Here is a 26,702-nt window from a genome sequence, read left to right on the forward strand (position 1 = left end):
GTCAAATAACTTTACCTTTACACGAAAAGCACATGCTCAGTAATGATTAACCAACTTACCTATATATCCAGACACGAAGTCCATTGGCCATGAACTCTTGTAGAAGTGGAAGAACAGTAGTAGAGCTATCTAACCATTGGCTGATGACGTCACTGCAGGGCTCCCAATCATGTTTAAGTTTTGTTACATTAGCATGCATAGCTTCTTGCACTTCAGGTGTATTCAAATATGCATGCACATAATAATCACTGCATGGATCAAAATTCTCCAACTGCAATACAAAATTAATCATACAATTATTTTATCAAACCTCTTTTTACAACAAAACAATTATTTTCCATAGACCAAAAAAAAAATTACAAGCACTAATAATAATTAACTTACTGAAGCAATCTTGGGTTTGGCTGTGATAGTTGGACTGAAGCAAAGAGGAGCATAAATGTTGTATATATCAAGATAAGAAATGTCTCTTTCAATTTGATTATTAGCTGAAATGCAAGTAGCAGACTGAGTTGTGGCATTGGGGGAGAAGTCACAATGCTTCTTCATATTGTTGACAGCCTCATTTGAAACTAGGGCATGTCCAACAAAGTAGTCATACATTCCTATATTATCAGTTTCATCATTAATCACTGCATTCCCAATCTGCAATTTTTTACAAGAACATCATTATTAATTTCAAGAACATAATTATATATGTATCAATGATTACTTGAGAGAAAAAGAAACTTACTAAAATACCCTTATGGTTGATAATAGTTTTTTTGGCCTTTTTGTTATTGTAAAGAATAGTATGTGCAAGTTGTGGAACATAATGCCCTGCATAGCTCTCTCCAGAAATGTAGAAATCTCTATCTTTGTATTCAGGAAATCTCTTCAGCCAATTTACCAAGAATATATAATTATCCTCTGCTGTTTTTTTGTCTCCATTGTTATCATAATCCGATGTCCTATTAGAGTATGAAAAACCAACTCCAGCAGGTGATTCAAGAAACAAAACATTTGCAGCTGAAAAACAAAAGGGAAAATCAAGATCTTACATTATACTAAGGTCCTGTTCGGCAAAATTAGATATTTTTCTACAAATATTTACATTTATTTATTGAGAAGAATGTTATGTATCATAATTCCATGAGTATCTATTTTTGTAAAGAGTTTTGCCATCACTGTGTACACGAAATGGTCCAAGTTCTTGCATAGCCCCATAAGCCAAAGAGGAGCAACCAGGGCATGTAGAAATTAAAAAAAAATAAATAAATCTTTGAAGTTGGTTATATGGTTTTTTTTTTTTTTTTTTCAAATATTCGCTTTGATCGTAGGGAAAAACTTACTTAAACCGGATCCAAACCAATGAGACTAAAGATTCTTATTGAAACTGGGTTGCACTTGGAATCAAATCGAAACACTTTCAAAAAATTATCAGTCTCATTGGTTTAGTCCATAAGCGGGGCTATTAACCCGCACTAGGCAAGATTTTTCCCTGATCAAATATATTAAAAATATAAAATTTATTAACATCACCATCAAACTAAAACAAAATGACAAATACATTATATCATCAAAGATCAAATCAAATGTTCTTATGTCCCTCTAATGAAATGTATGAGTTTAATGGAATACATTAATGCTTAATGATGATAGATTATAGTAATCCCAACCACCATTAGTTTAATTAAATTAAATCTCGCATAGGAGTGAAGCATGGGATTGGAACCCAAGATTGGGTGGCAACATTCCAATTGGCCATGTGGGGTTACAATTTTTTTATTTTTCTTCTTATTATTATTTTAAGGAAAGGAAAGACGGGGTTAATATTTTTTTGGTAGATGAGCCAACATAAAATATTAATTGTAAAAAAAAATTAAACAAAAATTACTTTTTGTAACTAACCAAAAAATTATAATTACAATGTGATTATAATATTCTTCTAATAATTAGCCATAGACTAAGCAGAAAAGAAATTGACAAACAAAAGTGTGGCCTCAGTGAGTAGAATTATTGCATGGAATAATAGTTAGTGTATGTGCAATAATTATCTTCTGTTTTTTTTTTTTGAGAAAACTGCCAAAAATAATGATTATTAACCGTTTAAATTTTAAAAACTACTTACCAATAATTATCTACCGTACGTTCGAACACCAAGCCAATAATTAATTTCCTAAATTTATATTCACTTACAGCTTAACTTTTCCATATGAGGCACTTGACTCGTTTGGCCAATGCATTTACCCCTCTATTTTTTTTTTTTCAATCAATATTATTTTTAAGAATTCAAATCACTTATTAATATTTAGGCTTCGGTTGTTTCCATAAGATAACTTTCAAGAAAATATTTTTCTTAATTTTTCATTATTTGAGACATTCAGAAAAATAAATCAACAGAAAATATTTTAATCATTTTTAAAGAAAATGACTTTCCAATTTTAAGAGAGAAAAATATTTTTTGGACATTGACAAAATTATGATAACTTTATATATTTATGTTTTTTTTAATTTATTTATCATTTATAGCCACTATCACCAGTCACCGTGTACCACCAACTAACACTACGGCCACCCTCGGCCACTACCATCAGCTTTCATAATTTACCATTTTTTACATTTTCCTCATATTTAACCAAAAAAAAGTTTAAAATATGAAATTTTGATTGTTGTGTAATATTTTTATGATCTTATGAGTTAAAGATTTTAATATTTTTAATTATTGAAACTAAACAAGAAAAATAAGTCGTTTGAAAAATATTATTTAATCCAAAGATAATTTCCAGAAACAAACGCATGTAATTCAATATCAAGGAAGGAATATAAGAAAAGCAAGTGAAAGTTTATGGTTTTGTCATTAAGACCCTTTAAGTGAGTTTTACTCATTTGCTTTTTCCCAGAGAAAAATATTATGTTATGGAAACTTTATTTTCCTCTTTATATGGTGTTATTCATTTCATTACAGCAATCATCAATCAGATAATGTTTAACAATTTTGGGAATAATATGGTTAACTATACTTACCCCTATATATATATATATATATATATATATATATATATATATATATATATTACTTTTATATAATCTCTTGAAAAAGGCACCCATTAAAATAATTAAGTGTAAAAAAAAAAAAAAAGAAAAAGAAACTTTGAGTGTTTCTTTTTAGTATCCTGAAATTATTTCCATTTTAGGATGATTATATTAAATATTGCGTTTCTAGCGGTTAGTGTTTAGCTCTTCAATCGCTAATCGATTGTAATAATCTGAGTAAGCGGTTGAGATATAATTTGCGTTGTATGGAAATGAAAATGAAAGAATGTAGAAACACAGAAACGAAATGGAAAATCATATTTAAAATATAATTTTACATGAGAAAATGATATTTTATATGGGAAAACGGACGTGTAGAAATGTTTTCGAAATGCGAAAATAAAATAACGAAACGACATTTAAAATATAATTTTACATGGAAAAACAATATTTTATATGGAAAACAAAGACATTTTAAATGTTTTCGAAACGCGAAAATGCTGTAACGAAGAGTTTTCATGCATCATAGTATGTGCAAGTTGAGGCACATAATGGCCTTCAGATCAGAGATAAGAGAAGAAAGAAAATAGAGAAAAAGAAAGTAAATATTTATTATTTACAATAGCTGAGTTGTCCATTTCGGTTCTTGATTTGTGCTTTGGGTGAGTGTCTATTAACCAGATTGCATAATATAATTTTTAATATATTAATTCTCTTAAATGGAAAATGAAATTTTAAATCCGATATCTCGATATTTTATATTATAAAATAAAAACGTGATGTTGCTAAATATATATTTAAAATGGACACAATATGTTATTCAGTATCTATTATAAACTTAATGAGGAAAACAATATATATACTCTATTTATTTCAAAATATAAATGCTTTGTAAGTGATTGTTTTCTCCCAAATCTTCGGAGCAGAAATTATTTATCTGCCCTGTGGAATGGGAGAGCTGCTGATTTGTGCAACATATTCAATGAACATAAGGACAGATCATAACATATATACGCTCCATAATAATATTGAATTTGGGTTTTCTATCAAGTTAACCATTTCCTTGTTCTTGGATATAATGTAATGAATTTGACTTTTTGGTTTTAACTAAATTTGAAAGCTTAACTATTACCTTCACACCTTCTAAATTAATCCTACATCTGTTTCAAAATATTTCTTGAAAAAATAATTTATTTTAAAATATTTATCGAATTTACAGTTTCAAAGAGTAATAATTTTTTTTTCATGTTTACCCTTTGCATATGACAAATAATTATTGCTTCAATTTTTTTTTTTAAAATTTCTGTTTATTTACTGTTATCTCTGATTGGACAAAACATGAGAATTGAAGAGTCTAAAATTTAATTTGATGTTTAGATATATTAAATTAAAGGTAATATAATTAATTTATTCAATAATTTATTGTAATCTAGACAAATTTAATGGTTTCTTAAAGGACGTGAATTCCCAAATGTGACAAGTTTATTTTTTATTTTTATTAAATCATTCAATTTGGACCTGAAAATTTTAAGACTTGGATCAACACAAATGGTTGGACCCAGTTTATAATACCAATCTTAGCCCAAGTGAATACAAAACATTGGGTTGCCCCTCAGGCAATGTTAATCTCAAGCTTACACCATTTTGTGAATTAGTCCCAAGCCTGATAATCATACACATATTACTGTGATTGATAATTAAGCAATCAATTTAAGAATTAAGTTCTAAATGTTCAAATTTTTACATTAGTTAAACTGTTTAAGAAGTAAACACTCAACAACCTAGTTCTCTAATGTTGAATTGTGTTTTCAAATACCACCTTGGTGAATAATTATTAGTTGACTATGAGCTAGACTTAAGGGCCTATTTGGCAAAATGCTGTTTTAGCTATTTCGATAGCTATTAACAGTTTTAATAGCATTTAGCTGTTCGAATAACTTTTCATAAAATGTCAAAAGCTAAACTTATGATATTTCAAGAGAGAAAAATATTTTCTGGACATTGACAAACTTTATATATTCACATTTTTTTTAATTTATTAGTCATTTATAGCCACTACCATCGGTCACAGTATACCGCCAACTATTATTACCGGCGACCGTCGGCCACTACCGTCGGCTTTCATAATTTATCATTTTTTACATTTTCCTCATATTTAACAATAAATTTTTTAAAATACGAAATTTTTATTGTTATTAATATTTTTATGTTCTTATGAGTTAAAGATTTTAATATTTTTAATTATTGCAACTAAACAAGAAAAATAAATCATTTGAAAAATATTATTTAATCCAATAATTCAATATCAAGGAAGGAATACAAGAAAAGCAAGTGAAACTTTATTTTCCTCTTTATATGGTGTTATTCATTTCATTACAGCAATCATCAATAAGATAATGTTTAACAATTTTGGGAATAATATGGTTAACTATACTTACCTATATATATATTTATATTGCTTTTATAATCTCTTGAAAAAGGCACCCATTAAAATAATTAAGTGTAAAACAAAAAAAAAGAAAAACTTTGAGTGTTTCTTTTTAGTATAGTATCCTAAATTTATTTCCATTTTAGGATGATTACATTAAATATTGCATTTCTAGCGGTTAGTGTACGGAAAATCATATTTAAAATGTAATTTTATATGGAAAAGTGATATTTTATATGGGGAAACAGTCATGTGGAAATGTTTTCAAAATGCGAAAACAAAACGACATTTAAAATATAATTTTACATAAGCAAGCAATATTTTATATGGAAAATCAAAGAGATTTTAAACGTTTATCGAAATGCGAAAACCTATAACTAGGAGTTTAGATGCATCCTAGGATAATTAGCTTCAATAAAGATTCATTTGGAATTCCATGTTTTATATTCTACAGAATTGGTTTTTCTTGAACCAAAATTGATAGAATTTGCAAATGAATTCTCAACTTTAAAGGAACAGAAGTTACTAAAGCATGAATTTGGAATGAATTCTACGATTGATCCAAGCATGAATTTCCATTTATCAATGAATTCTTTAATGAAATTCATTTGCAAATTGAATGAATTCCATATGAATATTATTCCAAAACACTATGTAACTGAAATAGCATATAGCGATCCATACAGAATCTGCTTTAATATAAAGATTGTCTATGATGCTTCATAGCTAACTCCTCAAAGCACATGTTTAAAGTCTTCTCTGAACCGCTACTTATATTTGAAATTCCTACACAATTATCCTTCTGCTGCTCCAAAAAACAGCGCTTCAAGTAATCTGGGTTTTATTCAGTGTGCTGGATGATGGATTTCTCAAAGGCCCAAACTTACATCATTAGACTAATGTAGTCATAAGTGATTATTTTCTAATTGCCGATAATTAATTAGGATAATTCTTTCATTCTTTCTTTCTTGCTTATGATAGTACATGTCCTTTTTGACCAAGTCCAATCCTGCAGCTTCCATGTAATTCTTGAAGATTATTACTTGTTTTTGTTTTTACATAACTCTTCTTGGCCTCTTTAGCTTTTCAGTTTCAATCACCTGCCAATTTTGTGTTTGGTATTTCAACTTCCTTCGAGTCTTTGATTACTGCAACTCCACTTTCAATAACCGACCAATTCTTCAATTGGTCGAATTTTCTGCTGAAAATTTTGATCATCCTCTCTTTGTGATGGAAATTGCAGCTGCTATTGGAGGTGCTCTTCTAGCACCTGCCTTTGAGTCTTTGTTTAATAAGTTAGGCTTCCAGGACTTGCTCAATTATGCCCGCAAAAGGCATGTGCTGACTGAAATCAACAAGTGGAAGGGGAGGTTGGAGAGCATCTATGGCCTTCTTGAGGATGCAGAGGAGAAGCAGATGGTGAACAGCTCGGTGAAGACGTGGGTGAGCCAGTTGAGGAACCTGGCGTATGATTTGGAGGACATTCTGGATGAGTTTGATTTTGAGGCTCGTCGATCCAAGTTGAAACCTAAACCTGTGGCTAGTTCAAGTATGGTACGAAAGCTCTTCCCTAATATTCGCGCTGTTAAATTCAGTAAAGAGATGATTTCCAAGATAAAGGGGATTAGTTCCCGATTAGAAGAGATCACCTTTCAAAGAAATCAACTAGATTTGAGAGAAAGGCCCGGTAGATCCAGCGAAAGAATTCCTGCGACGTGCTTGGTGAATCACGCCGAGATTTATGGGAGGGAGAAAGATAAGAAGGCGATTCTTGAACTTTTGAATTCTGAATCAAGTGATAGAAGTGTCGCTCTGATATCTATAGTTGGACTGGGAGGTATTGGTAAGACAACTCTAGCGCAGCTTATCTTTGATGAAGCTGGAAAGAAGTTTGATTTGACGGCTTGGGTTTCTGTCGGTGAAGATTTTGACGTGGTTAGACTTACAAAAACAGTTCTTCAGTGGGTTGGTGGAGATCTTACTTCCAACGATTTGACTTCGCTTCAATTAAACTTGAAGGCAAAGCTGTCAGAGAAGAAGTTTTTTATGGTTCTAGATGATGTTTGGAACGAGAATTATGACCATTGGACAATCTTTCTTCGCCCCTTTGAGAATGGGACAAAAGGAAGTAGAATGATCGTCACAACTCGCAATCTTGGCGTTTCACGGACGATGGGTGCTATTCAAAGTTATACACTTAGAGTGTTGGAGAATGATGATTGCCTATCTGTGTTTGCCCATCATGCTCTTGGAGTAACAAATTTTGAGGAGCACTTGGATCTAGAAGCAATAGGTAAGAAGATTGTGGAAAGGTGTCAAGGCTTACCTTTGGCAGCTAAAGCTATTGGAGGTCTCTTACGACGTCAACCAACTCGCGATGCATGGGAACAAGTGCTAAACAGCGGCATTTGGGAGGAGAAAGCCGACATTCTTCCAGCATTAAAGTTGAGCTATCACCATCTTCCACCTCATCTGAAACGATGTTTTGCTTATTGTGCAATTTTTCCAAAAGATTACGAATTCGATGAGGATGAGTTGGTTCTACAGTGGATGGCAGAGGGATTTGTACAGGACGCACAGGAAATGAAGGAAATGAAAGGCTCGGGTCATCGATATTTTCAGGATTTATTATTGAGATCTTTTTTTCAACAATCTACTTACAATGAATCACGATATGTGATGCATGATCTACTCAATGATCTAGCTAAATCTGTAAGTGGAGAAATATGCCTTCATTTGGATGATGATGAGTTGAAGGGCATAAAATCACATGCAAACGTTCGCCATTCAGCATTCACTTGTCATCGCTATGAAAGGTACCAAAGATTTGAAGACTTTTATGAGATGAGTAATTTGCGAACATTCTTAGCATTATGGACTGATCAATGGCGACTTAATTTTTTATCTATTAGAGTGGTGCATGACATAGTGCCAAAACTGAAACGTTTAAGGGTGCTGTCACTAGCTCGATACCAGTTTGAAGAGTTGCCAAGTTCAATTGGGGCCTTAAAGCATTTACGATATCTTGACTTGTCTTACAACAACGAGATTAAAAGATTACCTAATTCACTGAGCAATCTTCAGAACTTGCAGACATTGAAGTTATGTATGTGTCGCAATCTTATTGAGTTGCCCACAGGCATTGGCGCTTTAATCAATTTGATGCACCTAGATCTTAAAGGTACGGGTGCTTTGCAGGAGATGTCATTTGGGGTAGCAAATTTGACAAATCTTCAAACATTGTCTAAGTTTATCGTGGGAAAAGGAAGTAATTGCCTTGGAATTAGAGAGCTAATGAACCTCCCTCATCTAGAAGGACAACTTCTTATTCAAGAGCTACAGAATGTGGCAAGGATTGAAGATGCAAATCTCGTTGATTTAAAAAAGATTGAGAATCTTGGTGATTTGGCCTTGGTATGGACCCATAAATTGCGTGATTCACCACGGGAAGAGGATCATGATGAATTCCAGGTTCTCAACTTGCTAGAAACTCATCAAAAGTTGGAAAGGCTTTCGGTTCGATTTTATGGCGGTAAGGAATTTCCTTTGTGGATAGGAGATCCTGCATTCACAAATATGGTGGATCTAGAGCTCTTTAATTGTCGGAATATTACATCGCTGCCACCACTAGGTAGACTATGTAAACTGAAAAAGCTGAGCATCAAAGGCATGGATGAACTGCTAGAAGTAGGGCTTGAGCTTTCCCCGTCTCTTAAGATTCTAGAAATTGGGAATATGATGAAGTTGAAGCAATGGGCTCACTCTGATGACGTCAATGTAGAGGTTGCAAGAAAATTTCCTAGACTACGTGAAATTACGATATTCAATTGTCCTAAATTGGTTGTGACATTGCCTACCTCCCTTCCTTCCCTTGAGGACTTGGACATTCTTGGATGTCAAGATATTATTCTCGAAAGTGTGCATGATCTATGTTCCCTTCAAACCTTGTCCATTTGGAGTATTTCAGCGCTTGAAAATTTACATCAAGTGGTTGCGCAGTCCTTGGTGGCGCTAGAGCGTCTGTGGATTCGTGATTGCAGCCAATTGATACACCTGTGGCGGGGTTCAACTAATTTAGACAAACTTTCTAGCTTGAAATCTTTACAGATCCAAGGGTGTCAGAAGCTAGTGTCATTGGTAGGAGGAGACGAAGGGAATTTGCCTTGCAATCTTGAAATTTTGGAGATATCGCAATGCGATGGATTGGAGTTTCTGCCAAATGGGTTGCACAGCCTCACATCTCTTAGAGAGCTGAATATCCGTCAGTGCCGAAACCTTGGGTCCTTCCCATCTGCAGGTTTACCTTGTAGTCTTACAAGTCTCAAAATCGTAAAATGTGATTCTCTGGAGTCCTTGCCTAAGGGCATTGTGCATGATAGTAACCCCAGGAATGAGATGTCTCATCTTGAGGTTGTGCGTGTCGATGGATGTCCATCTCTTACATCGCTGCTAGTTGGTGAATTTCCCTATTCAATTAAAAATATTGAAATTTGCTTTTGGACAACACAATTATTGGAGTCGTTTGATAATAGGTTTTCGCATCTCACCACATTAACAATATCTGACTCTGAGTTGGAGTCTTTCCCAGAAAGTGGATTGGCCATCCCCAACCTTAGCCATTTCACCATAAAAAACTGTGTGAATTTGAGGTTGCTTCCCAATCAAATCCAAAATCTCACATCTCTTCACGATTTACACATACGTAGTTGTGAAGGTCTGGTGTCCTTTCCAGATGAGGGTTTACCCCCAAACCTTACTTCTTTATCCATACGGAGTTGTGAGAATTTGAGATCCCTTCCCAATCAAATGCAAAATCTTACATCTCTTCAACGTTTAGGAATATTTGACTGTGGAGGTCTGGTGTCCTTTCCAGATGGCGGTTTACCTCCAAAACTAGGTCATCTTACAATTTCGAATTGCAGGAATCTGAAACAGCCAATCTCAGAGTGGAGACTCAAAAGACTTGCCTCTTTCACCTGGCTCATAATCAAAGGGCCATGTCCAAGTACAGATACGGATTCCTTCCCAGATGAGAAGGGCCTATTGCTTCCCTCTTCCCTAACCAATCTTCAGATCGAAGATTTTAAAAATCTGAAATCAATATCCAGAGGCATTCACCATCTCACCTCTCTTGATGCATTAGTAATTCGAAATTGCCCTAAACTCCAGTCCTTTCCCAAGGAAGGCCTTCCGAGCACGCTTGAAAGTTTGGCAATCATCGAGTGTCCCCTTCTGGAAAGACGATGCAGAAAAGAGAAAGGAGACTATTGGCGCTTTATTGCCAATATCCCCTGCCATAATATAATATGAGGTATTAATCTTTTTACTTTTGCTTGCAGCATAAACTATAACTGATATATGCAACATTTTGAAGCCAAAATAGAATAGATATAAAAAAAATTAATTGCATTCAATTATGTGGTGTTTCAAGTTTCAACCATATTACCCCATTCTGTTCAGAATGGCGGTTGATAATGAATTGGTGGTTGAGAATCAATTACATGTTCTGTTCAGTTGGTTCTAACTCATAATGCATATAGATGACATTTTCTCATGTCAGTACTGCTATTATAGCTTTTATTCTTCATTGTTCCAACATTGACATGAGCTGATTTTATACATATCAAATCTTGGCTGCAAATAATGCAATTATTTCTTCAGGTCCGCTAAAACCGGGACTGCTTAGGCCAGAACTCGAGATTGTCATAATCGTCTCAAATCCAATCCCTGCTGGTAAGTATAAAACGTTCATGGATTCTTTTTCGATGATTTTGGTTTCTACAATCTACAACTGTAATTTTGTAAAGACTGCTATTAGTTAAGCTTGCAAAGTTTGGTCAGATACTCCTAGGTATTTTCACTTGGCATTTCTAATCCTAGGAGGGGTGTATGGGGGAGGCCTGTTGGTTGGGTTTAGATGGATTAGTTATGTTAAGTTTTTCCTGGATGATGTTTTTACTAATAAAATTTAATTTTCAAAAAAAAAAAAAAAAAGAATACAATCCTGTTTCTGTTAACAATTTATCAGACAAGAATTCTGTTGCCTATGTTGAGATACTTATGGGCATATTTGTTTATTTATTGACAAAGATTTAACGGTCTGAAGTATTATTTAAAGTGAAGAAAGTTTACAGACATTGGTTGAGAATTTTTCAGATGGAAATTATCTTTTTTTTTTTTAAACTGGAATAGGATCCATCCTTCCTACAAAACACCCGGTCAAGAGTGAATTTGAGATTTTAACTATACCGGCAATGTGACTTTATGGAGCAAAATCTGATTCTGAATGAAAAAAAATTACATCAAAAGAATATGTATGTTTCAAAACCTAATAATAATTTATTTTCTTTTTCTTTTACTTCGAGGAGAGAAATTTGAACCATGATTTATAGTCAGGTTATATATGCATTATTTACCATCACTTTATTATAGCTTGTTGCGCATAAATTCAATAAACTTAAGCCTAATAATTTGGCTATTGTTTATAACAAATTAACACAATAAAATTCTAATAAAAATAATAAAATTGAGTTACACAGATTATGAAATTTTTGGAAGAGGTTTGCCACGAAGAAAGTGGTGATTAAGTAAGAGTGCGCTTGCAGGCACCTCATGTCCAGTCCCTCCCACTGTAGCAAATCTCAGTATACCCACTAACCTGAAACACAAACATTCAAACACAAACACAACCAGAATTCTTATAATCTGATGTTCTGTTAGAGTATGAAAAGCCTACTCCAACAGGACACTCCAGAAACAGAACATTTGCAACTGAAAAAAAAAAAAGAAAAATTAAAAATTAAAATATGCCCAAAAAGATTTATTGAAATGTGCATGAGAAATGTAATTGTTGGCACACTATTAATTTAAATTTTGAAAATTAATTTTTCAGAGGAAATTCATTATTTTTTATAAATATTATTATTATTACAAACAGATAGTCCAGTTCTTTAAATTATTTCAAAAGTAAAATAATTAAGGAATTACCATTATTCCATAAAAATCTGTTCTTGTAAAGTGTTTTGCCATCTCTATACACTCGAAATGGTCCAAGCTCTTGCATCAATCCATAAGCCAAAGATGAACAACCTGGGCCTGTAAAAATATTAATGATTGCTTTAAATAACAGACAGTAATATTATACATTTACATTAAAATTTAACATAATAAAAAGAATAATAAAAAGAATACTATTTTCAGGAAATAAAGAATACAGTTACGTATATGTGTGACCGAGAGAGTGTTTTAGAAGAATTTTATTTTCCGATTTCCTAATTTTAGTCGATATATTATTAATTAATTATTAACCGTTTAAATTTTAAAAACTACTTACCTACTACTATACATTCATACACCAAACTAATAATTGATTTCCTAAATTTATATTCAGTTACAGCTTAATTTTTCCATATCAAACACTTGACTCATTTGACCAATGCATTTACTCCTTTTTTTTTTTTTAATTCAATCAATATTACATATATTCATCACTACTTGTACACCTAGATTTTCAAGAATCCAAATCCAATTCCTCAGAAAAAGAAATCCAAATCCAGAGAATTTGCAAATCAAATATTTAATTCAATGATACCAATTAGGAAATAGAAGAAAAGAATCACTTATTATGCACCTAGACACCCAATGATACCAATTAAAATTTTGTGTTTGAAATAAAAAAAATACAGATTTAAATTCTACGAATTGAATTTTATGAAAATGGACGTGCCTAACTTAAATTCTAATAAAATTGATGGAATTTGTAAATCAATTCCACAAAATTGACCAATTACCCTCCGCTATAAGCTCAATTATTTTTACTTTTTTTTTTCCTTTTTGTTTATTTTCTTTGAAAAATTTCAAACTATAACAACATTTTTTTTAATCCAATAATAACGTTAGTTTATATTTTTATTTTTTATTTTTAGAAAATTCAAATCCATAAATGATGTTTTTTTTTTTTGAAGTATAAAAATAATGTTAGTTATTATTACTATGAAACTACAAAATTGAGTATCTAACAGCAACAATTGTTTTCAAATGCAATTAAAAACAGTAGTAGCATTTTTAATATTTTTTTAGTTTCCAAATTAATTACATAAATCAACAAAAATTTGTACATCAATTAAAAATAATTATTATAATTAATATTACTGCTTATACAATTAATTAATTAGCAGGAATATTGTACTTATTTATATGAAATTTATTATTTATATTTTAATAAAAAAATGATAAGTTATTATATTGTACATAATAAATATAATAGTATTTTTGTTATTTATTTTTGTTAAGTTATTATGTCAAGGGTATTATAAGAAATAAAGACAAATGAATTTTCATTTAAGAATTTATTTCAAACATAATTTTGTGGAATTCAATTGAATTCCTCATTTTAAATTTTAGCATAGCAAACATGACCAATTCATTTTCGTCTACTTGGAATTTATTTATAAATGAATTTTACAATCATGATTCATTTGTTCCAAATGAGCAGTTAGGCTTTATTTTTTTCCGTAAAATAACTTATAGGAAAATATTTTTCATGATTTTCCATTGTTTGAGGCATTTAGAAAAATAAGTCAATGAAAAATATTTTACTCATTTTTAAGGAAAATGACTTTCTAATTTTTAGACAGAAAATGTTTTTTGGATATTGACAAACTTATGATAACCTTATATGTCTATATTTTTTAATTTATTAGTTTTTTATAGCTATTACCACCAGTTATTGTTCGCCACCAACTATGGGCCACTACCATTGGCTTTCATAATTTACCTTTTTTGCTTTTTCTCATATTTAACAATAAAATCTTTTACATTTGCATTATTATAAATATTTTTATGGTCTTATGAGTTAAAGAATTTAATATTTTAAATTAATTTTCAATATTGCAACCAGACAAAGAAAATTAATCATTTGAAAAATATTATTCAAGCCAAAGATAAATTATTTTCCAAAAACAAATGTATTAATTCAATAATATCAAGGAAGAACTACAAGAAAAGCAAATGGAAGTTCTTGGTTTTGTCATTAAGACCCTTTAAGTGAGTTTTACTCATTTGCCTTTTCCAAAGAAAAATATTATGTTATGGAAACTTTATTTTCCTCTTTATATGGTGTTACTTGTTTTTTTTTTTTTTTTTTTTTTGTTTGTTAAAAGGTGGAATAATATTTGATATATTTTTTTATTTTATATTTTATCTTGTGCAAATGTAGTTGTAAATTATTTATATTATTTATAATTTAATAATTATTTATTATGTATTCCCATGCTAATTCAATCAATTATCATAATTCAAAAATGCAAAAATTTAAAAATTATGATATCGGTTACAATTTATGAATCTAATATAATTGGAAGAGTACTTTCTAAAATTGGGAGATAAAGAGATCTAATATTTAAAGATAGTAACAAAATTGACAAATTCTGAAATTAATTACAATCCAATAAATAACAAATATTCTAAACCCTAAAAAAATTAACTACCATCTCCTAATTAAGGAATGATAAATCAAATTTAAAGCTAATAACTTGTGTATATCCTTCAACTGTATCAAATGTTAAATCTCCCTTGTAAACTTGTGTATATCCTCCAACCTTCAAAAACGAAAAATACCCAAAAAGGAAAAATTATGCTACTTCTTTTGAATACTTCTGATAAAAAGTGGGTAATTTATGTAATAAGGAAATTGCTTATACCTCTCGTTTGAGGTACCAAGGATGCCATTCAGTTTTGATAGGAAGATTCAACTTATCAATAGAATATCTAGATGAAGTAAATGGTACTCTTCCATCTGTATCCCCACTGCATAACAACCAATAAAGATTTGCATCCTTAAATAAAGTGTGACCCAACTCGAACTCATGATCTTGGGTCACGAATTGAGTAACTTTACTATGCTTTTGCATATGTCGAACAAGTGATTTTTCAGGTCAAAGTCGAGTAACTTTTATGTTTTTACACATTTCGCATCCATGACTTTCAGGTTACGAGTAAAATAACTTTAATATACTTTCCAATCCATGACCTCCAAATCACGAGGTAAGTAATTTTTTCTATATTTGTGCGTATCTCGAACCCATGGCTTTCAGATCACGAGTCACTCTTGTATATCTTGAAACCATGACCTTCAAGTCGTTCGGATCATGAGTTGAATAATTTTACCATTATACAAAAAGTACACACATAGTAATGATTAACCAACTTACCTATATATCCAGACACGAAGTCCATTGGCCATGAACTCCTGTAGAAGTGGAAGAACAGTAGCAGAGCTATCTAACCATTGGCTGACGACGTCACTGCAGGGCTCCCAATCATGTTTAATTTTTGTTACATTAGCATGCATAGCTTCTTGCACTTCAGGTGTATTCAAATATGCATGCACATAATAATCACTGCATGGATCAAAATTCTCCAACTGCAATACAAAATTAATCATACAATTATCACATCAAACCTCTTTTTACAACAAAACAATTATTTTCCATAGACCCAAAAAAAAAAAAATTACAAGCACTAATAATAATTAACTTACTGAAGCAATCTTGGGCTTGGCTGTGGTAGTTGGACTGAAGCAAAGAGGAGCATAAATGTTGTATATATCAAGATAAGAAATGTCTCTTTCAATTTGATTATTAGCTGAAATGCAAGTAGCGGACTGAGTTGTGGCATTGGGGGAGAAGTCGCAATGCTTCTTAATATTGTTGACAGCCTCATTTGAAACTAGGGCATGTCCAACAAAGTAGTCATACATTCCTATATTATCAGTTTCATCATTAATCACTACATATATATTTACAAGAACACAATTATTAATTTCAAGAACATAATTATATATGTATCAATGATTACTTGGGAGAAAAAGAAACTTACTAAAATACCCTTAAGGTTGATAATAGTTTTTTTGGCCTTTTTTTTATTGTAAAGAATAGTATGTGGAAGTTGGGGAACATAATGCCCTGCATAGCTCTCTCCAGAAATGTAGAAATCTCTATCTTTGTATTCAGGAAATCTCTTCAGCCAATTTACCAGGAATATATAATTATCCTCTGCTGTTTTTTTGTCTCCATTGTTATCATAATCCGATGTCCTATTAGAGTATGAAAAGCCAACTCCAGCAGGCGATTCATGAAACAAAACATTTGCAGCTGAAAAACAAAAGGGAAAATCAAGATCTTACATTATACTACGGTCTTGGTCGGCAAAATTAGATATTTTTCTACAAATATTTACGTTTATTTATTGAGAAGAATGTTATTTACCATAATTCCATAAGTATCTATTTTTGTAAAGAGTTTTGCCATCACTGTGTACACGAAATGGTCCAAGTTCTTGCATTGCCCCATAAGCCAAAGAGGAGCAACCAGGGCCTGTAAAAATTAAAAAATAATAATAATAAATCTTTGGAGTTGGTTATATGGTTTTTTTTTTTTAAATATTCGCTTTGATCAGAGGAAAAACTTACTTAACCTGGGTCCAAACCAATGAGACTAAAGATTCTTATTGAAACAGGAATCAAATCGAAACACTTTTTAAAAAATTCTTAGTCTCATTGGTTTAGTCCATAAGCGAGACTATGAACCCGGACTAGGCAAGATTTTTTCCTGATCAAATATATTAAAAATATAAAATTTATTAACATCACCATCAAACTAAAACAAAATGACAAATACATTATATCATCAAAGATCAAATCAAATGTTCTTATGTCGCTATAATGTATGAGTTTAATGGAATACATTAATGCTTAATGATGATAGATTATAGTAATCCCAACCACCATTAGTTTAATTAAATTAAATCTTGCATAGGAGTGAAGCATGGGATTGGAACCCAAGATTGGGTGGCAACATTCCAATTGGCCATGTGGGGTTACAATTTTTTTATTTTTCTTATTATTATTATTATTTTAAGGAAAGGAAAGAGGGGGGTTAATACTTTTTTGCTAGATGATTCATCATATAATATTCATTGTAAAAAGAAAATTAAACAAAAATTACTTTTTGTAACTAACCAAAAATTTATAATTACAATGTGATTATAATATTCTTCTAATAATTAGCTATAGCCTAAGCGGAAAAGAAATTGACAAACAAAAGTGTGGCCTCTAGCGAGTAGAATTGTTGCATGGAATTTTTGCATCGAACACCAAACCAATAATTGATTTCCTAAATTTATATTCCCTTACAGCTTAATTTCTCCATATGAGGCACTTGACTCGTTTGGCCAATGCATTTACCCCTCTATTTAATTTTTTTTTCAATCAATATTATTTTTAAGAATTCAAATCACTTATTAATATTTAGGCATCGGTTGTTTCCATAAGATAACTTTCAAGAAAATATTTTTCATAATTTTTTATTATTTGGGGCATTCAGAAAAATAAATTAACCGAAAATATTTTAATCATTTTTAAGGAAAATGACTTTCCAATTTCAAGAGAGGAAAATATTTTTCGGACATTGACAAAACTTATGATAACCTTATATATTTATATTTTTTAATTTATTAGCCATTTACAGCCACTGCCACCGGTCACCGTGTACCACCAACTATCACTACCGGCCACCCTCGGCCACTACCATCGGCTTTCATAATTTACCATTTTTTACATTTTCCTCATATTTAACAATAAAATTTTTAAAATACCAAATTTTTATTGTTATTAATATTTTTATGATCTTATGAGTTAAAAGATTTTAATATTTTTAATTATTACAATTAAATAAGGAAAATAAGTCATTTGAAAAATATTATTTAATCGAAAGATAATTTACAGAAACAAACGCTGTAATTCAATATCAAGGAAGGAATACAAGAAAAGCAAGTGAAAGTTTATGGTTTTGTCATCAAGACCCTTTAAGTGAGTTTTACTCATTTGCCTTTTCCCAGAGAAAAATATTATGTTATGGAAACTTTATTTTCCTCTTTATATGGTGTTGTTCATTTCATTACAGCAATCATCAATAAGATAATGTTTAACAATTTTGGGAATAATATGGTTAACTATACTTACCTATATATATATTTATATATATTACTTTTATATAATCTCTTGAAAAAGGCACCCATTAAAATAATTAAGTATAAAAAATAAAAAATAAAAAAAAAAAGAAACTTTGAGTGTTTCTTTTTAGTATCCTAAAATTATTTCCATTTTAGGATGATTACATTAAATATTGCGTTTCTAGCAGTTAGTGTTTAACTCTTCAATCATTAATCGATTGTAATAATCTGAGTAAGCGTTGAGATATAATTTGGGTTGTATGGAAATGAAAGAATGTAGAAACACGGAAACGAAATGGAAAATCATATTTAAAATATAATTTTACATGAGAAAATGATATTTTCTATGGGAAAACGGATATGTAGAAATGTTTTCGAAATGTGAAAACAAAATAACTAAACGACATTTAAAATATAATTTTACATGGGAAAATAATATTTTATACGGGAAATAAAGACATTTTAAATGTTTTCGAAACACGAAAATCCTGTAAATAGGAGTTTTCATGCATCATAGTATGTGCAAGTTGAGGCACATAATGGCCTTCAGATCAGAGATCAGGAAGAAAGAAAATAGAGAAAGAGAAAGTAAATATTTATTATTTACAATAGCTGAGTTGTCCATTTTAGTTCTTGATTTATGCTTTGGGTGAGCGTCTATTAACCAGATTGCATAATATAATTTTTAATAAATTGATTCTCTTAAATGGAAAATGAAATTTTGAATCCGATATCTCGATATTCTATATTATAAAATAAAAACGCGACGTTGCTAAATATATATTTAAAATGGATACAATATGTTATTCAGTATCTATTATAAACTTAATGAGAAAAACAATATATATACTCTATTTATTTCAAAATATAAATGCTTTGTAAGTGATTGTTTTCTCCCAAATCTTCGGAGCGGAAATTATTTATCCGTCCTGTGGAATGGGATAGCTGCTGATTTGTGCAACATATTCAATGAACATAAGGACAGATCATAACATATGAGGCACAAATAAAGAGTAGAAGTAGTTGTTTGGTTATAGGAAGAAATGAATGGGTGGTTAGTGGTCCTGAACTAGATTGGTAATTAGTTAATTGGAGTTATAATATGATTGGTTGGCACAAGGAATATCCTTATATACGCTCCATAATAATATTGAATTTGGGTTTTCTATCAAGTTACCATTTCTTTGTTCTTGGATATAATGTAATGAATTTGACTTTTTCGTTTTAACTAAATTTGAAAGCTTAACTATTACTTTGACACCTTCTAAATTAATCTTACCTCTATTTCGTAATATTTCTTGAAAAAATAATTTATTTTAAAATATTTGTCGAATTTACAGTTTCAAAGAGTAATAATTTTTTTTTCATGTTTACCCTTTGTATATGACAAATAATTATTGCTTCAATTTTTTTAAAAAAAATTTCTGTTTATTTACTGTTATCTCTGATTGGACAAAACATGAGAATTGAAGAGTCTAAAATTTAATTTGATGTTTAGATATATTAAATTAAAGGTAATATAATTAATTTATTCAATAATTTATTGTAATCTAGACAAATTTAATGGTTTCTTAAAGGACGTGAATTCCCAAATGTGACAAGTATTATGAAACAAAGGTAGTACTCTTTCCGTTTTCAAATAATTGTCACATTTAAGAATTCACGTTTTTTATTTTTTAAATCATTCAATTTGGACCTGAAAATTTTAAGACTTGGATCAACAGAAATGGTTGGACCCAGTTTATAACACCAATCTTAGCCCAAGTGAATACAAAACATTGGGTTGCCCCTCAGGCAATGTTAATCTCAAGCTTACACCATTTTGTGAATCAGTCCCAAGCCTGATAATCATACACATATTACTGTGATTGATAATTAAGCACTCAATTTAAGAATTAAGTTCTAAATGTTCAAATTTTTACATTAGTTAAACTGTTTAAGAAGTAAACACTCAACAACCTAGTTCTTTAATGTTGAATTGTGTTTTCAAATACCACCTTGGTGAATAATTATTAGTTGACTATGAGCTAGACTTAAGGGCCTATTTGGCAAAATGATGTTTTAGCCATTTCGATAGCTATTAACAGTTTTAGTAGCATTTAACTGTTTGAGTAACTTTTTATAAAATGCCAAAAGCTAAACTTATGATATTTCAAGAGAGAAAAATATTTTCTGGACATTGACAAACTTATGATAACTTTATATATTCATATTTTTTTAATTTATTAGTCGTTTATAGCCACTACCATCAGTCACAGTATACCACCAACTATTATTACCAGCGACCATCGGCTTTCATAATTTATCATTTTTTACATTTTCCTCATATTTAACAATAAATTTTTTAAAATACGAAATTTTTATTGTTATTAATATTTTTATGTTCTTATGAGTTAAAGATTTTAATATTTTTAATTATTGCAACTAAATAAGAAAAATAAGTCATTTGAAAAATATTATTTAATCCAATAATTCAATAAGAAAAAGCAAGTGAAACTTTATTTTCCTCTTTATATGGTGTTATTCATTTCATTACAGCAATCATCAATAATTCTTCTTCTTCTTATTATTATTATTGGTGGGATTCATTGACGTTTACAAAGCCAAATTTTCAAATTTGGTGCAAATAAAGATTCATTTTGAATTCCATATTTTAAATTCTACAGAATTGGTTTTTCTTGAACCAAATGCTACCAAAATTAGTAGAATTTGCAAATGAATTCTCAACTTTAAAGGAACAGAAGTTACTAAAGCTACTGAAATATTAAGTACAAAATATCAAAACACATATTTGGAATGAATTCTACGATTGATCGAAGCATGAATTTCCATTTATCAATGAATTCTTTAATGAAATTCATTTGCAAATTGAATGAATTCCATATGAATATTATTCCAAACACTATGTAACTGAAATAGCATATAGAATCTGCTTTAATATAAAGATTGCCTATCATGCTTCTTATATTTAAAGACTTCAGTTAACTTCTCATAGCTAACTCTTCAAAGCACATGTTTAAAGACTTCTCTGAACCGCTTCTTATATTTGAAATTCCTACACAATTATCCTTCTGCTGCTTCAAATAAAGCGCTAAAAGTAATCTGGGTTTTATTCAGTGGGCTGGATGATGGATTTCTCAAAGGCCCAAACTTACATTATTAGACTAATGTCAGTCATAAGTGATTATTTTCTAATTGCCGATAATTACTTGTTTTTGTTTTTACATAACTCTTCTTGGCCTCTCTAATTTCTCAGTTTCAATCACCTGCCAATTTTGTGTTTGGTATTACAACTTCCTTCGAGTCTTTGATACTGCAACTCCACTTTCAATAACCAACCAATTCTTCAATTGGTCGATTTTTCTGCTGAAAATTTTGATCATCCTCTTTTTGTGATGGAAATTGCAGCTGCTATTGGAGGTGCTCTTCTAGCACCTGCCTTTGAGTCTTTGTTTAATAAGTTGGCTTCCAAGGACTTGCTCAATTATGCCCGCGAAGGACATGTGCTGACTAAAATCAACAAGTGGAAGGAGATGTTGGAGAGCATCTATGGCGTTCTTGAGGATGCAGAGGAGAAGCAGATGGTGAGCAGGTCGGTAAAGATGTGGGTAAGCGAGTTGAGGAACCTGGCGTATGATTTGGAGGACATTCTGGATGAGTTTGATTTTGAGGCTCGTCGATCCAAGCTGAAAGCTGAACCTGTGGCTGGTTCAAGTAAGGTACGAAAGCTCTTCCATAATATTCGTGCTGTTAAATTCAGTAAAGAGATGGTTTCCAAGATAAAGGGAATTAGTTCCCGATTAGAAGAGATCACCTCACGAAGAAATCAACTAGATTTGAGAGAAAGGACGGGTAGATTGAAGGAAAGAATTCCTACGACGTGCTTGGTGAATCACGCCGAGATTTATGGGAGGGAGAAAGATAAGAAGGCGATTCTTGAACTTTTGAATTCTGAATCAAGTGATAGAAGGGTCGCTCTGATTTCTATAGTTGGACTGGGAGGTATTGGTAAGACAACTCTAGCGCAGCTTATCTTTAATGAAGCTGGAAAGAAGTTTGATTTGACGGCTTGGGTTTCTGTCGGTGAAGATTTTGACGTGGTTAGACTTACAAAAACAGTTCTTCAGTCGGTTGGTGGAGATCTTACTTCCAACGATTTGAATTCGCTTCAATTAAACTTGAAGGCAAGGCTGTCAGAGAAGAAGTTTTTTATGGTTCTAGATGATGTTTGGAACGAGAATTATGACCATTGGACAATCTTTCTTCGCCCCTTCGAGAATGGGGCAAAAGAAAGTAGAATTATCGTCACAACTCGCAATCTTGGCGTTTCACGGACGATGGGTGCTATTCAAAGTTATACACTTAGAGTGTTGGAGAATGATGATTGCCTGTCTGTGTTTGCCCATCATGCTCTTGGAGTAACAAATTTTGAGGAGCACTTGGATCTAGAAGCAACAGGTAAGAAGATTGTGGAAAGGTGTCAAGGCTTACCTTTGGCAGCTAAAGCTATTGGAGGTCTCTTACGAGGTCAACCAACTCGTGATGCATGGGAACAAGTGCTAAACAGCGGCATTTGGGAGGAGAAAAGCGACATTCTTCCAGCATTAAAGTTGAGCTATCACCATCTTCCATCTCATCTGAAACAATGTTTTGCTTATTGTGCAATTTTTCCAAAAGGTTACGAATTCGATGAGGATGAGTTGGTTCTACAGTGGATGGCAGAGGGATTTCTACAGCACGCACAGGAAATGAAGCAAATGAAACGCTGGGGTCATCGATATTTCCATGATTTATTATGGAGATCCTTTTTTCAACAATCTACTGGCAATGAATCACGATATGTGATGCATGACCTACTCAATGATCTAGCTAAATCTGTAAGTGGAGAAATATGCCTTCATTTGGATGATGATGAGTTGAAGGGCATAAAATCACATGCAAACGTTCGCCATTCAGCGTTCGCTTGTCATGAGTGTGACAGGTACCAAAGATTTGAAGACTTTTATGAGATGAGTAATCTGCGAACATTCTTCGCATTATCCACTGATCAATGGCGAGATAATTTTTTATCTATTAGAGTGGTGCATGACCTAGTGCCAAAACTGAAACGTTTAAGGGTGCTATCACTAGCTCATTATTCGTTTGAAGAGTTGCCAAGTTCAATTGGCGCCTTAAAGCATTTACGATATCTTGACTTGTCTTACAACAGTGAGATTAAAAGATTACCTAATTCACTGAGTGATCTTCAAAACTTGCAGACACTGAAGTTATGTTCGTGTGAGAATCTTATTGAGTTGCCCACAGGCATTGGCGCCTTAATCAATTTGGCGCATCTCGATCTAGAATTTACGCATGCTTTGCAGGAGATGCCATTAGGGGTAGCAAATTTGACAAATCTTCAAACATTGTCTAAGTTTATCGTGGGAAAAGGAAGTAATTGCCTTGGAATTAGAGAGCTAATGAATCTCCCTCATCTAGAAGGACAACTTAGTATTGAAAAGCTACAGAATGTGGCAAGGATTGCAGATGCAAATCTCGTTGATTTAAAGAAGATTGAGAATCTTGGTGATTTGGCCTTGGTATGGACCCGTAAATTGCGTGATTCACCATGCGAAGAGGATCATGAATTCCAGGTTCTCAACTTGCTAGAACCTCATCAAAAGTTGGAAAGGCTTTCGGTTCGGTTTTATGGCGGTAAGGAATTTCCATTGTGGATAGGGGATCCTGCATTCACAAATATGGTGGCTCTAAACCTTTGGGATTGTCAGAATATTACCTCGCTGCCACCACTAGGTAGACTATGTAAACTGAAATGGCTGAGCATCAAAGGCATGGATGAACTGCTAGAAGTAGGGCTTGAGCTTTCCCCGTCTCTTGAGATTCTAGAAATTGAGAATATGTTGAAGTTGAAGCAATGGGCTCACTCTGGTGACGTCAATGTGGAGGTTACAAGAAAATTTCCTAGACTACGTAAAATTTGGATAGGAAATTGTCCTAAATTGGTTGTGACATTGCCTACCTCCCTTCCTTCCCTTGATGAATTGTACATTGGTAGATGTCAAGATATTATTCTCGAAAGTGTGCATGATCTATGTTCCCTTCAAACCTTGTCCATTTCGAGTATTTCAGCGCTTGAAAATTTGCATCAAGTGGTTGCGCAGTCCTTCGTGGCGCTAGAGCATCTGTGGATTCGTGATTGCAGCCAATTGATACACCTGTGGCGGGGTTCAACTAATTTAGACAAACTTTCTAGCTTGAAATCTTTACGGATCGAAGGGTGTAAGAAGCTAGTGTCGTTGGTAGGAGGAGTGGAAGGGAATTTGCCTTGCAATCTTGAAATTTTGGAGATATACGGCTGCGATGGATTAGAGATTCTGCCAAATGGGTTGCAAACCCTCACATCTCTTAGAGAGCTGAATATTCAACGGTGCCGAAACCTTGTGTCCTTCCCATCTGCAGGTTTACCTTGTAGTCTTAAAAGTCTCCAAATCCACTATTGTGATTCTCTGGAGTCCTTGCCTAAGGGCATTGTGCATGATAGTAACGCCAGGAATGAGATGTCTCATCTTGAGGTTGTGGGTGTCAATAGCTGTCCATCTCTTACATCGGTTCTAGTTGGTGAATTTCCCTATTCAATTAAAAAAATTGCAATTTGCTTTTGGACGACACAGCTATTGGAGTCGTTTCATAATAGGTTTTCGCATCTCACCACATTAATAATATATGGGTCTGAGTTGGAGTCTTTCCCAGAAAGTGGATTGGCCATCCCCAACCTTAGCCTTTTAATCATAGAACACTGTGAAAATTTGAGGTTGCTTCCCAATCAAATCCAAAATCTCACATCTCTTCACAATTTAGAGATACGTAATTGTGCAGGTTTGCTGTCCTTTGCAGATGAGGGTTTACCCCCAAACCTTACTTCTTTATTCATATTGTCGTGTGAGAATTGGAGATCTCTTCCCAATCAAATGCAAAATCTTACATCTCTTCAACGTTTGCAAATATTTAACTGTGGAGGTCTGGTGTCCTTTCCAGATGGCGGTTTACCTCCAAAACTAGGTCTTCTTAGAATTTCGTATTGCAAGAATCTGAAACAGCCAATCTCAGAGTGGAGACTCAAAACACTCGCCTCTCTCACCTATCTCAGAATCGAAGGGCCATGTCCAAGTACAGATAAGGATTCCTTCCCAGATGAGAAGGGCCTACTGCTTCCCTCTTCCCTAACCTTTCTTGGGATCGAAGATTTTAAAAATCTGAAATCAATATCCAGAGGCATTCACCATCTCACCTCTCTTGATGCATTAGGAATTCGAAATTGCCCTAAGCTCCAGTCCTTTCCCAAGGAGGGCCTTCCGACCACACTTGAAATATTGATTATCGACAGGTGTCCCCTTCTGGAAAGACGATGCAGAAAAGGGAAAGGAGACTATTGGCGCTTTATTGCCAATATCCCCCGTTTCACAACTGAATAGAGAATAGAGAATGAAGGGAGTCCTCACATACAACGAGGTATTCATCTTTTTACTTTTGCTTGCAGCTAAAACTATAACTGATATATGCAATATTTTTAAGCCAAAATAGAATAGATATAAAAAAATGAATTGCATTCAATTATGTGGTGTTTCAAGTTTCAACAGTATTACCCCATTCTGTTCAGAATGGCGGTTGAGAATGAATTGGTGGTTGAGAATCAATTACATGTTCTGTTCAGTTGGTTCTAATTCATAATGCATAAATTGGAAAAGTTTCTATAGGTGTTGGCAGTTGAAGAATCTCACCTTGCATATAGATGACATTTTATTCTTCATTGTTCAGGTCTGCAAAAAGCGGGACTGCTTAGGCCAGAACTCGAGATTGTCATAATCGTCTCAAATCCAATCCCTGGCGGCAAGGATAAAACTTTCATGGATTGTTTTCGATGTTTTTGGTTTCTACAATCTACAACTGTAATTTTATAAAGACTGCTATTAGTTAAGCTTGCAAAGTTTGGATCTTTTTAAGTCTCCAAATTTAATTTTCAAAAAAAAAAAAAGACCACAATCCTGTTTCTGCTACATATGACTACAATGAGCAGTTGTTACCAATTTATCAGAGAAGAATTCTGTTTCCTATGTTGAAATACTTATATGAGCATATTTGTTTACTTATTGACAAAGATTTAACGCTCTGGAAAGTATTATTTAAAGTGGAGAAAGTTTACGGATACTGGTTGAGAATTTCTCAGATGGAAATTATCCATTTTTTTTTA

General features: G+C 32.3%; 2 protein-coding genes and 2 pseudogenes across 3 annotated transcripts; 2 read left to right on the top strand and 2 right to left on the bottom strand.

The window, feature by feature from the left end:
- Positions 1-375: 375 nt before the first annotated feature.
- On the bottom strand, positions 376-2,573 carry LOC149495201 (serine carboxypeptidase-like 40 pseudogene; annotated as a pseudogene).
- Positions 2,574-6,054: 3,481 nt separating this feature from the next.
- On the top strand, positions 6,055-11,454 carry LOC149495202 (putative disease resistance RPP13-like protein 1). 2 transcript variants are annotated; one of them, XM_089723302.1, is made up of 3 exons: positions 6,055-8,259; positions 8,356-10,754; positions 11,105-11,454. In XM_089723302.1, exons 1-2 carry the CDS (start codon positions 6,674-6,676, stop codon positions 10,751-10,753), a joined length of 3,984 nt encoding a protein of 1,327 aa, XP_089579428.1. In that variant the 5' UTR covers positions 6,055-6,673; the 3' UTR covers position 10,754; positions 11,105-11,454. The 2 variants fall into 2 exon arrangements, with proteins under 2 accessions (XP_089579428.1, XP_089579427.1); XM_089723301.1 differs by having other exon boundaries at positions 6,056-10,754.
- Positions 11,455-12,053: 599 nt separating this feature from the next.
- Positions 12,054-18,043, bottom strand: LOC105628842 (serine carboxypeptidase-like 40; annotated as a pseudogene).
- Positions 18,044-21,714: 3,671 nt separating this feature from the next.
- On the top strand, positions 21,715-26,629 carry LOC105628758 (putative disease resistance RPP13-like protein 1). Its single transcript, XM_089723303.1, has 2 exons — positions 21,715-25,963; positions 26,270-26,629. Exon 1 carries the CDS (start codon positions 21,850-21,852, stop codon positions 25,924-25,926), a length of 4,077 nt encoding a protein of 1,358 aa, XP_089579429.1. The 5' UTR covers positions 21,715-21,849; the 3' UTR covers positions 25,927-25,963; positions 26,270-26,629.
- Positions 26,630-26,702: the final 73 nt, after the last annotated feature.

Source organism: Jatropha curcas, chromosome 6 (genome assembly GCF_041381405.1).
Source record: "Jatropha curcas cultivar XTBG-Jc1 chromosome 6, XTBG_Jcur_1.0, whole genome shotgun sequence".
NCBI lineage: Eukaryota > Viridiplantae > Streptophyta > Magnoliopsida > Malpighiales > Euphorbiaceae > Jatropha > Jatropha curcas.

Excerpts from the sequence above, each read along its gene's own strand:
- LOC105628758 (XM_089723303.1), top strand. The coding sequence starts at position 21,850 with ATGGAAATTGCAGCTGCTATTGGAGGTGCTCTTCTAGCACCTGCCTTT.
- LOC149495202 (XM_089723301.1), top strand. The coding sequence starts at position 6,674 with ATGGAAATTGCAGCTGCTATTGGAGGTGCTCTTCTAGCACCTGCCTTT.